Below are 15,643 nucleotides of genomic sequence, written 5' to 3' on the forward strand. Positions count from 1 at the left end.
TTTAAGACGGAAATTAATGATAGAGATTTAAGTAATTATTTTATAAAATAATTGCAAAAGAATGTTTAGGTTATTGCGTTGTATTAACATTTTAAATATTGTTAAATTAAAGTATTTGCATTGTACGTGTATATATTATGTACTTGAAAAATTCTCAAAATTTTATTTTACTTTTATTTTATTTACATCAAATTCATATTAGATTTATGCAGCAAATTATGGTTTCTGCCTTACTGTATACAATATTGTCATACATGTAATTTATTATTAATCTGTAAGATTGCTTATTCTTAAATAAAAAAATATACCAAATTAAAAAAATCATTGAATTCAAAGTTTTATGTTTCATTTAAAAATAATTTGTATTTTTGTTTTTTGATTTTATAAATAACGAATAAAACATCCTGATAATAGAAGGTAAAATGAAGATGGGAGGCCGGTTTTCTATAAAATCACCGGGCCGCTTGAAAAGTTCCAGCACGCCACTGCTAATATATAGCCACATTATAATCTCATTATGTTATCACTTTGATTATTACAATCGGTGTAGATTAAAGCAATTGTTTGTGCAGGAATTTTTTGTACCACTTGAACTCTTATTGAACTAGACCTTCGATCTCTCAGCCGGCGTATCGTTCAAATTTAAACTATAATCATGTCTAACGACACCGGTGCCACTGATAGTATAGTGACAGTTGTGTGTGAGAAGTGGAAGAGGAAAAATGGGTTGCTGCGCTAAAGTTGGAGCTGTTGTTGCAGTGCTTTTAGCTGTTTTAGTTGTCTATAGTACAAAATCTTTATTTCAAACACCCAAGGTGCCAGATTTGGGCGAAAAATGGTGGAAAGTGGCCAAGCCGGCAAAAGTGGATACTAGTATCAAACCGTTCAAAATTCAAATTTCAGATGAAGTAAGTTTGTTTTTATTTGTAAAACTAAAACCTCTTTTTGCCGGCTCTCACAATTATTCACTTTGCTTCTATATTATTCATATTAAAATATTAGTTATATAAGAATTTAAAGGCATGCATGTATAATTCGTTCAATTAGTACAATGTATTTAAGTGTCTACTATTGACAATGATATTTTATTTGCGTTTCCATATCTGGTCTTTGAAAAGATTACATTACAAATAGACTATATTTTATTATACTATTTAAAATAGGTATATAATAATATTAATATATCTAATATTTAATACACGTTATTTTCTCTTTTTTATTGAATACACGTTATTAAATAATATACGAATCCGAATATTTTGGATTAAATATTTGTAAAAAATATATAGTTTTCTTAGCGATTCTAGCACTCTTTTTTTTTCTTCAGTCAATTTTGTTTCATAAAGGTCTCTTTTTGTTTGCTTCCTTTGCAGCTTTCTCGAGTCTAGGTCTAAGGTGTTCCTACAGAGCCTATTTTACTTCAAATTAGGCCCGAGGCATTACACAATTTTCGGGCCCCTAAATATGATTTATAATAATAATAACTTTTTTAAGTGAATTAGTTATTTGATAGAAGTATAGTTGCATCAGAAATTTAAATTTTTATTAACAATAAATAAAATTTATATTTTATTTATTATTAATAAAAAATCAATAAATTTATTGATTTATTGTTAAAATTTATTAACAATCAAACATTGTTTAAATAGACTGTGTCGCATTGAAGATGGAGACAGGTCTATATTTCGGCTATCAAAATAAATACAAATTTGAAGTTTTGCACAGTCATACAGGTTGAAAGTTCACACATTTTTTTAACATAGTCAAATGAAATAATTGAATGAAATATTAATTGTGGCCTACTGCGAATCCACAGCGTAACAGGGTAAATTTTCTATATTTTGCTTTGCGTTAGAGATATCGGAAAAAGTTGTTTGAAAAAGTACTTCCAAATATTAATTGCATACCAAATTGCATGACAAAATTCGCACTTTGGGTTTTTTGACTACAAATATTAAAAAAAACTAAAAGTTCGAATTTTGTTATGAAATTTGGTATGTGGGATAGAATATCATTTCAAACATCTTTTTCAAATAACTTTTAACGGAATCTCTAACGAGAAGCAAAATATCGAAAATTTACCCTGTTTGTAGAATTGCAGTAGACTGCGTTTAAAATTTAAATTTCAGCTGAGTATCTTAAAAATGTGAACATTCAGCCTGTATGACTGTGCAAAACTTCAAATCTGTATTTATTTTGATATTAAAAATATAGGGCTCTCTTCATCTTAAAGGCGACACACTGTATACCTTAGGGTATTTCCTTTTGTAAATAATTTGGTTGTTGAACCGTAAAAAGATAGACCGTTTTTGGACCAAAATTTAATGGTTGCTATTATTCGTTGAAGAACGTTTCTCCAATGTTTCTTTTCTTCTAACTAAATAACCTTTTTCCATTAATGTTAGGTACAATTTGTCCTGTGGTACTACTTATCTTGACTAATGTACATGAAATATAGGAGATCGCTCATGTTGAATAACTGTCGTATATTGATATTTTTCCCATGGAAAGTACTGTACACTAACCGCGCGCGAAGAATTTTCCCCATTAGCTTTCATTTTATAAAAACGTTGATTGATACATAGTATACTTACCACCACTATCCTTAATCGCGGTGTGCAAGTACTTGGAGGGGATACGAGAAACGATCGTGCTCGAATAGCGGAGAAATATTGCAACTTTCTTAAATAATTCATATTTCATAATATTCTCAATTGAAATTGTCAAATTGACGTATATTTCATACCTACTGTCATTGAAGAAGAAAAATTATATATTGCTCCACAATGTTGATATGATATGCAATTATTAAATAAAGGTAAATTTAATTAAGTGTATTTTGCTTGCAGTACTGCATTTTGATAACTAATTTTATTTACTACATACAATTGTTTACGTTTTAATAACATAACCTGAATCTTATTTTTTCTTCTTATTATTTTTTTGGACTATGGCCTTGACAATTATTCAGTAACCAGGACTAATATAATTGGCCAATATAGTTAAAAGTGCGAAAAATGTTGCTGAGCGTAGAAACCAGGTGTCGCTTTGCCGAACTTGCACGGTCCTAATATTTATCAATCAACAACACATTTACTAATTTGATCAACAATATATTTATTCGATCGATTATTTATAAAATATTGTTGAAATTCCAGATTTACATATTTTGGCCAATTCCTGTTCATAAATGAAAGAATTTTGAAAATTTATTTTGTTATTGCCATAAAAATTTTTTATGATCTTTCCGGGCCCCATTAAAACACGGGCCCGAGGCAGTTGCCTCACGGGCCTAGAGTTAAATTGGCCCTGGTTCCTGACTAATATAGGTATTTATATAACCTTTTGTGAAGCTTATTGTTTATTACATGTTATTTGAATCCCACGATTGTCTTTCTTCATGACCATGACTGGTATTTGTAATTGCCCATGAAATCTGAAATAACACATGATTTGCATTTAATTCTAAAGTAAATAGCATCAACTTTTATACATTGTAATGTATCGCAACTTTATAAAAAGCATCAAGAAGAGAAAGCTGGAGTATTTCGGACATGTAATATAGGTCCCAAATATAGGTCACTACAAAATACACACACCCAAACTTATATGGAATCACCTGATATACCCCATTCCACGAATATACGTCTGTTTTGGATTATCGCGACAACGAATATTTTACTGTGCAAAATATGAAGAACGAAATTAAATTGCAAATTATATTGTTGTTTATTGGAGTAATTATTAGAGCAAAATACTTTCGTACTTCTTATTTTGCACACTAAAATATTCGTTGTCGCGATAATCCAAAACAGACTTCGTGGAATACACCATATTTCTTATTATTTCGTGCGAATTAAAAAAAAACGAACACACGAAGGCAAACAATATTTATTTTAAAGCAATTTAATAATAAATGGATTACAATTAAATTAAACAATAAAGTATTTAACAAACAAATTGAAACTTGTTGTTTTAAAGTCAATAGCAAAAAAAAATTCAATGTAAAACAAATAATGTTTAAAGTGTTTTTATTTATTTTTGTTTGTATTTTTGGTAGTCAGTATTATCACCCCTAGTCCTTATACAAGCTTCAGTTTGCGTGGGCACGCTCCCAATCAAATTATCAACATTTTGCTGTGGTAGGTTACTCCATCCTTCAAGAGCAGCTTGTACTAGCCGTGCGGTGATTTGTGGATTATCCCGGCGAGCTCTAGTTTGTCTTTTAAGCATATCCCACAAATACTCTATAGGGTTAAACTCGAGTGAGCAAGCAGGCCACTACAAACAAGGGATATCTTCTGCTTAAATGATGTCTCTAGTCACTCTAATGGTATGTGGAGGTCCATTGGCATGCAAGAAAATTAAATTTTTTGCTGTTACACCTCTGCAGAGCCTAACTACAAGTTATCAACATATCTGTGAGCAGTAAAAGTTGATTGGATAAAAATTAAAGGAGTTTTTTTACGGACCACAATTTCTGTCCAGAACATTACACTTTCCCTTGTATATTTGTGAACAGATCCCGTTTTCGTTCTTGCTTGTCTTCCTTGACATTCCTTGAATTAAATTTTTTGCTGTTACACCTCTGCAGAGCCTAACTACAAGTTATCAACATATCTGTGAGCAGTAAAAGTTGATTGGATAAAAATTAAAGGAGTTTTTTTACGGACCACAATTTCTGTCCAGAACATTACACTTTCCCTTGTATATTTGTGAACAGATCTCGTTTTCGTTCTTGCTTGTCTTCCTTGACCTCTATGTACACGATTTCGTGGGTCATCTGATTTTACACAAATCCTGACTTTTTCGGAAAATAGCACATTTTTTCAATTCCCAATGTTCCAGTTTTGGTGGTGAAGACATCAATTTAGGCGATCAATATTGTGCTGTCTGGATAACTCGGGAACCTATAACTGTCTCCTGCTCTATACTTCTTGGCACGAACTCTTCTTCTTATCGTTTCAACTGAAACAGTTACACCTGTAGCTTCCAAAAGCTGCCTTTGGAGCTGCAGGTGACAAATGGTTGGGTGTCTTCCAGCTGATTGGACTATTAAACGATCGTGGCGAGCCATTATTACTTTTTGGCGACTTTGCCTTACTTTATTTTTGAGCTTTCCTAGTTCCTGTTACCCAGCATAAGTTTTGGACAGAACCCCCTGTGTTACGCCCAGCTCTACAGCTATGTCTCTCTGAGAACATTACTTGCTCCACAAGACCAATAATCTTTCCTCATTGTAAGTTCTATAACCACACATGAGGCATATTTTCGTTTTTGGACGAAAAATTTAGTTTATTTATTTTCGTTCAATTTGCAACTCAAGCAAATAACCTATACCGTACCGAGCTGTACTATCCGATTATCTTATATATTTGTTTATTTTCAATAAAAACCTTTAGTCTTCGCAACAATAACAAGTTTTTTCAAAAGAAATTAATATTGCTTTGAAATACATGGTGATTCCATATAAGTTTGAGTGTGTGTATTATGCAAAGGCAAACGCAGTCCAGGACGAAGAAGAACCTCATGGTTCCCTCATGGCAACCAACGTTCTGAAAGGACATGGTACATGAAGAAGAAGAACTTTATCGCTTTCAGTGTGTTTAGTTCCCAATTACTCATTGCAAATGACTAATAATAATACTCTAGCAGAGTCTTAGAGGCGGTTGTAGTTCAGCGGTTATGTTACTGACTTAACAAGCTGAAGGAGGACACCAGAAATTTTCCAATTTATAACTGGAAAATTGAGGGAGTCGCCACCATGCTTCGGAAGGCACGTAAAGCCGTCGGCTTGGGTGATCTGAAAACCCTAACACTAGACCTTAGCCCGAAGGTTCCACGAACTTTATTTTTGCTTTATCAGCGTTTTCAAACAAGTTCATTATCGAAAGTGAATTGTAAATCATTTTTATTTGTATAACTTGTGTACAATGTTAGTTGATTAAATAATCTCATTTTAAAGATAGCTTAATATCGGGCTAAAAATGGCATTTCGTCAAAAAGTAAAAATCATTATCAGTCGTCGGCGGGCGATAAAGCAGCACAATTAGTATAATAAAGCATTTGGTGACTTGAAATGTTTTAACTAACTGTTATCACACCTAATTATACTTTTTAGTCAACAAGTTTATAATTTGTTATAGTTTGAAAATAAATAAATATTGTTAAACTTATTCAATTGCCCAATTATAGTATCCATTAACAAAACTTTTGTCAGATTGTACCAATTAGGGGAGTGCAATTAGAACGAAAACATGCATTGTTTCGGAACAATTCAAACAAGCTTATATTTTTCTAAAACTTTTTTTGTTAGTTTATATACATGTTAAAGTAAAAAGTTCTACTCGCAGATTTGGGCGCTAATTGTTTATTAATTGTATAAATAATAACAATTGTTTTGTATAAATAATTTTAAAAATATCGTTAATTTCATCATTTTACTTTGATCAAATATGTTTCTATTCTGTTTTTGATTATGCTGAATCCGAATATGGCATTGCAATTTGAAAATTCTTATACAGAAGCTCTTACACAGTATGTCTGCGTAGCTAGGAACCACATGGAAAACTTTTTTATTATCAATTTTACGAAAAATTGTTATTCTTCATAAAATGCTCTGGATAGACAAAAATCTAAAACTCAAGCATCAGATATCAAATTTTATACGAGTTATGTCAAATATATGAATTTCGTTAGAGAGTAAAGTACCTTTATATTCCAGAATATCAAAAAATTATATTATGAAAAGTTGTTTGAAATTAAAAACTATGTTTAAATATACAATTACATCATTCTAATCGTAAAAAAATTAAATTTTTCTCAAATTACGGATACGTCTAAAATCTAAGATACAACCATCAGATATCAAACTTTTTTAATTTTATACGAGGTATGTAAAAAATATGAATTTTTCTTAAGAGTTAAGTGCCTTTATTATTCACAATATTTTAATTAGAAGGATGTAATTGAACACTAAAACAATTTTTTTAATTCCAAACAACTTTTCTTAATAACAATTTTCGATATTGTGAAATTTAAAGGTACTTTACTCTTGAGTGAAATTCATATTTTTTGACATACCTCGTATAAAATTAATTAAACTTGATATTTGATGATTGCCTTTAAGAATATATACGATGCAGAGTGTTTTATAAAGAATAACTTTTTTTCGTAAAACTAATAATAAAAAAGTTATCAATAGGTTCCAAGTTACGCAGACATACTGTATAAGAGCTAAAAAAAATTTTTTTGCTGAACATCTATTATTGTTGAAGCTTATTATTAAATGTATTTTAGGTAAGTTTTGCAGAAAAAAGTTTTGATCACTTTGTATAAACATTTTTTTAGCTGGTAATTTTCGGTTTTTGTATTACATTTTTGTTATCTTTCTTAATTTTCTCAAAAAGAAATAGTCTATTTTATTTCTAATGTAAAATAATTTAGTGCATTTTAAAGATTAAATCCTAAGCTTTAAAAAATTGCTTACAAAACTGTAATAGATGTGTTCAAACTTGAGTAATACCGTCGTAAAGTGGTGGTAATTATATAAAACTACGAAGATTTCAAAAATTACATTTTTGAGACGTCATATCATTTGAATTAAATATTTGAGACTTTTTTTGAATGAAACATCATTTAGTGAGACTCTTAAGAGGTAAGTTGTGCAAAATTTAGAGTTTTATAAGAAAAATTGTATTAGTTACACATTTTTAAATCATTTTTAAACAAAATTCCTGTAAGGCTCACTTTCCGCTCACAGCGTACCTACTTATGCCCATACATTTTATTTCTTTCTATTATAACCATAAGATAGCTTAATTATTCTTCTTTTATTTTCAATTTGTAAAATTTCATTTGATCCATTAGTTAAAGAATTACATTAAAATAACTCAACCGTGCACTTCGCCGTACTCTAGTTTACAGTGCGCCAATGTTTGTGAGATGGGTGACTTTAGTGTTATAAATAAATAAGTATAGAAGATACAGATTTAATTTTAGAAAATTCTTTATATAAAGTTTTCTTTGTAAAATTTTCTGAATTTTTCAATGGTGAATCAGTTTTTTAAAAAAACATCGAATTTCGCAGTTCATTTGTTTAATAAAAAATGAAGCACCCACTTCTCGAGTAGAACTTTTTGATACGTTGTTTATTAAACATTTCTTAATAAAATTACAAAAAGTTCCATCTTGTTTGATTTTTTTCCGAAGTGAAAATCTAAGTGCACTCCCCTAAATAAGATACCCAACAACCAACAATGAACATAATTTATTAATAATAGCTATTTGTATAACAAGGGAGGAAAGTGCAACTTTTCCTCCCGAGAATGAAGTTTACTGCCCGACGCGTAGCAGAGGGCAGTAATCATTCAAGGGAGGAAAAGGCACTTTACTCCCATGTTATACATATAGTTTTTCCACCTTCCTCAAATTAATAACAAGTAATTTTTTCATTTTTACTTTATTTATGTAACTAACCAACAAAATTTATTAAAACTATTTTTAAAAATTTTAATTCTGTAATGTGCATTAGATAGGTAAAATGTCTTGTTATACAAAAATCATAGTTATTCTTATGTATTATAATTATTGTGGTTATTATAGCGACCGTAAATTTTCAATTAACAATTCAATTGTTGCTAAACTGTTCATTCAATTTCCATCCGCTTCTGAAATTATAATATATACGAAAAGAGATTTTATACTACCAAGTTATTTAATTATTGATAAGCAATTACTTATCTAAGATTTTAGTTGAAAATTAAAGATTTTGTTGGAAAAACCCACATTTTCCGGGGAAAATTTTAGTCGAAGTAAATCGGGAAAAACACGTCTCTATGTATAATTTAATTAGGGTGAATTTTTATTTGGGTGTTTTTGGTGTAAAGTTAAAATCTTTGGAGTTATATAGCAAAAATTGAAAAAAGCACGATTTTTGGGCGCCATTTTGTTTATAAAAAAAAGTAGCACACTATCTGCAGACTTTGCATACCTATATTATTAATATATACAATCACAAGATTCGATTCCAGCAATAAAATTGCTGGTACATAACTTTTCCTTGTATTTTGCTAATTAGCCCAGAGTAGTATTGTTGTTAGGTTCGTTTATCTCAATTCGTCAACAAAGCTTGCCGAAGTTAGAGAGATTTTCTAGGTTTTTTACCGCTTACTGATAGTACCGGACAAGGATTATCTAATTATTTATTAGAATTTTTGAAATTAATGAATATTGATTTTGATGATTTACGAGGCCAAGGGTATGATAATGGGGCAAGTATGAGAGGCAAAAATATTGGCCTTCAAAAAAAATTTTAGACATGAATCCTCGTGCGTTTTATGTTCCTTATGCGGCTCACAGCCTTAATTTAGTGTTAAATGATGCCGCTAAATGCTCATTGGAAATAACAATTTTTTTCAATTTTTCAAGAAATTTATGTTTTTTTTTTCGCATCCACATTACGGTGGAATGTCATAATGAATGAGATACCCACCTTTACATTAAAACCGCTTTCAAATACGAGATGGGAAAGTAGAATTGAAAAAATATAATTCGTTTTAATATGGGGAAAATTTACGATGCATTATACTGAATTTTTGACAACAAGTACGACAATGACAAAAGAAACATCGCAAGCTCATTGATGACAAAATTAAAGAACTAAGTTTATCTGCTCTGTCGTAACTGGTAAAATATTTTAGCAAAGGTCAATATTGTCAGTAAAACTTTGCAAACGCGGGATATTATTATTTTGGCAGCTGTTAAGATGCTTGATCCAGTTAGTAAAGATTTAGCCAACAACCGCACCGACACTGCGTTAAGACAATTACGAGGCTGCAGACAAGCCTCTGTTAGATCAAAAACAAAATTTTAAAGTTAACTTCTATTAAAAATAATTTTTGTGAATTTGTTTAAAATAATTGTTTAAACAAATTTTCGACCACGGTATTACCTGGCACCCTGTGGATTTGTTATAAGGACCTCTTTTTGAGTAAGTTTGTGCAAAAAAATCGAATCGGAATAATTTACCTAACGGGGGCGACGATACAGCCTAGACTATAAGCTTATTCCAAACATTAATCTCTCAATTTTGCACTGTAGCCTTCTCAATTTTTTCGCCAATGTTTTTGTGAGAATAAGGTTTCTGCTCCTACGTGAGAACTGGTAGCTTAAAATCGTTCCCTTTTAAAAGTTCTATGGCCGATTTCTTGATTTCTATTATCTCATTGGAGACAAGATTGGTCACCATTTATTTTCCATAGCTTATCTTTAAACCGACTCTCTGTGTTACTTGCTGTAGTTGTAGCATAACTCTGGCTTCTCCTAAGTCGTCTGTTATAGGAACAATGACAGCGGCATATCGGAGATGATTTAGATCTAGTAGGTAGATTTAGTATTTAGTCTTCCTAATGTTTTTTAAATATTCGCTAGCGCATGTTGTTTTGATCTTCTGCGCTTCCATCTGAGGAAAACACCGTACCTCTCTAAGGACCAAAATATCTCTAAGGATGTGGTTTGGAGTTCTTCTAGCTCAGCAAATTTTATTGTGGCTTTTTCTTCCATTGTTTCCAGTACTCTGATTTGCTACAATAGGAAACGTTCAGCTGCATATCTGTTCACCTTTACAGCTTAGCATCTATTATAGCCTGCTTATGTCTTCTTTTTATTTGTTCTGCACGTATGTCGGCATGCGAGAGATGCGTATGTGATTACAGTTAGTACGATACTGTTGATCAATCTCATTTTAGTTTTGATGACTAACTGACGTTTTCTTTCTGTAAGTTCTATATCCTATATACGTGATTCGGGAGTGCTCCTAGTAACGTTTGGCGTGTCTTGGTTTGTTTATTTCTGCTGCATCGTGATTGTAAATCTAGTATAGTTTTGCTACCTTTGCCTTATCTCCCTGGTAATAATACCCCGCATCGCTACTTAGTCTGTGTTTAGTCACCCTGAACGACCCCTATCTGCGAAAATTTATTTCCCTTCCCTACCCTTGATTGTTCGATTGGATTCGTAATGGTCTTGGTGTATGGTAGGTTTGGTTAGGCATTGATTTTAAGAAGTGTTGCTGGCTAGATGGGCGCAGTTCCCAAAGGCCATAAAAGAAAAAAAGAAAAATCCTATATCGAGATTTCGAGAGTTCTGGCTGCTTATGTCTTACATGTTACTGCGATTATATGTGGAGTAAACGTTATGCTGCATAGTGACTTCTAAGTATTGGACTTCCACTCTTCCACTAGATAGGTATATCCTGTACCGTTAGTTGTTTTTCTGGATTTTCTTTTCCCCTTTGGAAGTGTGTCTTATCTGGATTTATGGCTATGTTTTATAATATACGCCATTGGCTATACACTAGTCTGCTAATGCCTTGAGTGCCGTTTATAGGTTCCTTACGGTTACATCCAATTCTATAGTTTGCCGCTATTGGTGTAACGTCTGCATAAAGGCTAAGTAGAATTCTGAGTGTTTTTGAAACGTCTGCTGTATACAGGGTGTTTCATTAATAATTGTCCATATAGTAACTGGAGAAACCTTAGCACAAAATACGAAGATTTAACCTAAAACACTTAAATAAAATGTGGTTCCATACTGAGTTACAGGGTGTTTTATCTAAAAATTAAAAAATTATTTTTGCTCGGCATTTTAAAACTATTCAACATATCCTTTTTATACTTGGCAGGAAGTACAGGTACTGTACAAACTACTAAATTATGTTAAACAAACGTTTATGGCTATTACCAGAGGCGTACGACGGGGGAAAGTGAATGGTTGACCCTTTCCAAATTCTACGCCACTGACGGAATTTCTATTTTAGTTCAATTTTTGGATTCTCCAATACTTTATATGAAAATAATATACTCTTTATTCGTAACGATAAAGTCATTAGTTTTCGAGATCTTTAAAGTAAAAAATTAAACTACACGGTTATTTTGATTAATGTATTGTGTCGCTTCATTTTTAATTTCAAATATCTCGAAAACTAATAATTGTATCGTTACGAATGAAGAGTATATTATTTACAAAAAAAGTATTGGAAAATCAAAAAATTACCCTAAAATAGCAATATCGTCAGTGGCGTAGAATTTGGGAAGGGTCAACTAGAAACTATCCCCTGTCGTACGCCTCTGGTAGTAGCTAGAAAAGTTTATTTATCTTAATTTAGTAGGGTTTACAGTACCTACACTTTCTGCCAAGTATGATAAGAATACGCCAAATAGTTTTAAAGTACTGGGTACAAATAACTTTTAAATTTTAATCATATGAATCATATCATAAATTAATCAAAATAACTGTGCCGTTTCATATTTAACTTCAAATATCTCGAAAACTAATGACTTTATCGTTACTAATGAAGAATATATTATTTACGTAAAAAGTATTGCAGAATCTAAAAATGGCACTAAAATAGTAATTTCTCCATTGGCGCAGAATTTGAGAAGGGTCAACCATTCACTATCCCCTGTCGTACGCCTCTGGTAATAGTTAGAAACGTTTGTTTATCATAATTTAGTGGGGTGTATAGTAGTCGCACTTTCTGCCAAGCGTGAAAGGATATGTCGAATAGTTTTAAAATGCTGAGCAAAAATAATTTTTAAATTGTTAGATAAAACACCCTGTAACTCAGTAAGGAACCACATTTTATTTAAGTGTTTTAGGTTAAATCTTCGTAATTTGTGCTAAGGTTTCTCCAGTTACTATATGGACAATTATTAATGAAACACCCTGTATATGCTATACAGTAGGTGTGATAAGACCGCCAGTGATACTCCAACCTTCGAGGCTCTATGTTCAAACATTCTCGTATACAAACCTTGAACATCCGATTGCCTAAGTACAATGTAATGAGTTTCGTTATGGCTTCATGTTTCATGTTAGAGCTTTATGCCGTACTATGTCGAACGCCTTGCTTATATCGAGGAAGAAAACTGCTGCATATTGCTTGTCGTTAAATCCAGTTGCAATGTACTCTGTTCTGAATAGTTGTTAGTTATCAATTATTATGAAAACTAAAATTTTTACCAGAAGGTACTCATATTTTTATATTTCTAATGCCTTTCCTTTAATACTTGATACAATTAGATTTAAAACCTTTTGGAGGTAATAATGATATTTTTGTTTTCTTTATGAACTCATTTTTATCTTTATGAACTGCTGTAATGGTAGTACCAATAGTTTCTCATAATACTAAAAAGACAAAACTACGAATGACATTGAAATTGTACGTGTTTCTTCTCGTCTGTTGATTTTTATATCTTTACAGATTTTAAAAGACTTGAAGGGCAGACTAGATCGTAGTCTTCCATTTCAACCACCCCTAGATGGCGTGAAACAACATTACGGAATGAACACTAATCTCCTGAATACTATAGTGGACTATTGGAAGAACAAATATGACTGGAGACAAAGGGAAAAGTTTTTCAACCAGTATCCACAGTTTACTACCAATATCCAAGGACTTAACATCCATTTCCTTCATGTCAAGCCTACTGAGACCAAAGGACTGAAGGTTTTCCCGATGTTGATGTTGCACGGATGGCCAGGCTCTGTTAGAGAATTTTATGAAATGATCCCACTTTTGACCAAACCGCAGAAGGGAAGAGATTTTGTATTTGAACTGATTATTCCAAGTTTGCCAGGTATGATATTATTTTACGATTGTATACATACTTATTCCCCATAGTCTAGGCGCCAAATAGAGGTCACCGTGTCCTTTTCAATTCTGATGGACAAACTCAACGGATTCCTATGGATTTTTGGCTGCTGATTACGAATTTCGAGGGTGGATTTCGATCCGTGTGGTCAAAAAATTGTTATAAACAATTTAATTGTTTATAAGGCTCTGGCTCATAAATTAAAGAGATAATAGAAAATATTTCAAATAAAATTTGTTCCTTAATAAAAAACGAAGAAAAAACCGTTTACTAGACGTAAATCCAACAATTATAACTCAGGATATTGTAAAATTAGTGCACAATGCAAATTGCAAAATAAGTATTTTTAGAAGCTTTATCGCTAGTAACTCGGCTTCTACGCATACAAATGAGCCTTAAGTCTTATTTTAAAACTTAATTAAACAAAGTTTGTCAAATTACTCTATCTTTATGTGTTTTAAAGTTATACCCGTTTGAATTTATAATTTTCTTAAAAAAATTGTACATTAATTTGTTTATAAGGGTTTCAAGCAAATTTGAGCTATAAACATTTATACTTTGATTAAGAATAATGATAGAAGAACTCAAAAGGAACATTTTGCTTCGTAAGTTTATTTTTGGCCAAGATATCGATATTTTAATAGCGCGCAATGAGAGGCAAGATCGGCTCACAGCGTAAATCTCTACACTTTCCTAAGCTCAAACTATTTCTTTTGAGTTCTTCTATTATTAATGTTATTTAAAGTATAAATGTTTATTGCTCAAATTTACTAAAAACCTTCATAAACAAATTAATGTATGTACAAATTTTTAAGAAAATTATAATTTCAAACGAGTATAACTTCAAAACAAATGAAGATAAAGTAATTTGACAAACTTTGTTTGGAAGTCTATTAATTAAGCTTTCAAATGAGACTTTTAAAATTTAAAAGGTCATTTGCATACATAGAAGCCGAGTTACGATCGATAAAGCGTCGAAAAGTACTTACTTGACTGTGAGCCGATCTTTAGCCTCATAGCGACCATTAAAATATCTATATCTTGGCCAAAAATAAACTCACGAACATTTTCGTAAGCTCAAATTGATCCTTTTGAGGTTTTCTATCATTATTATTAATTAAAGTATAAATTTTTACAGCCCAAATTTGCTTAAAACCCTTATAAACAAATTAATGTACAATTTTTTTAAGAAAATTATAACTTTAATCGGGTATAACTTTAAAACAAATGAAGATCAGGTAATTTAACAAACTTTATATAGAAGGCTCTAAGGCTCATTTGCATGCGTAGAAGCCGAGTTACGAGCGATAAAGCTTCAAAAAATACTTATTTTGCAATTTACAATATCTTGAGTTCTAATTGTTGGATTTAAGTTTAGTAAACGGTTTTTTCTTCGTTTTTTATTAAGGAACAAATTTTATTTGAAATATTTTCTATTATCTCTTTTAATTTATGAGCCAGAGCCTTATAAACAATTAAATTGTTTATAACAATTTTTTGACCATTCGGATCGAAATCCACGCTCGAAATTCGTAATCAGCAGTCAAAAATCCATGGATAAGAAACCGTTGAGTTTGTCCATCAGAATTGAAAAGGACACGTGACCCCTCTGGCGCCTAGACTATCAGTTATTCTTCAAAATCATGATATGCTTCAGATGTATTTGAGACTGATAGTATAATATCGAATAAAATATTCGTTTACTACAAGGAGAATCAGAAATATCTAAAAAATGTAATGGTAGGGGAGCCCAAGCGGGGATTTTTGCAGTTACTCGAGCTCGTCAGATTATCATATGGGGAGAAACCTGGTACCCTGCAGATGTACCTCTACCATATATTGGCTCTTAACACAGGGGAGTTCGTTAAGGGGGGCCCGAAAATAAAATATATCCTTAAAAAATCTCGAAATTGTCAGATTAAGATAAGGTAAGTTAAGTACATGCAAAAGAGTGTATATTTCAAAAATCTGACGATTTGAGCCGGGCG

General features: G+C 31.5%; 1 protein-coding gene across 1 annotated transcript in view; it reads left to right on the forward strand.

Moving 5' to 3' along the window:
- The first annotated feature begins 601 nt into the window (after positions 1-601).
- The window catches only part of LOC114338823 (juvenile hormone epoxide hydrolase 1), a 30,297-nt gene continuing 15,255 nt past the window's right edge, over positions 602-15,643 (forward strand). Inside the window, exons 1-2 of the mRNA XM_028289439.2 lie at positions 602-908; positions 13,265-13,640. Coding sequence (XP_028145240.2) covers positions 723-908; positions 13,265-13,640 — 562 coding nt within the window. The 5' untranslated portion in view covers positions 602-722. The remainder of the gene's footprint in view (positions 909-13,264; positions 13,641-15,643) is intronic.

Source organism: Diabrotica virgifera, chromosome 1, assembly GCF_917563875.1.
Source record: "Diabrotica virgifera virgifera chromosome 1, PGI_DIABVI_V3a".
Lineage (NCBI taxonomy): Eukaryota > Metazoa > Arthropoda > Insecta > Coleoptera > Chrysomelidae > Diabrotica > Diabrotica virgifera.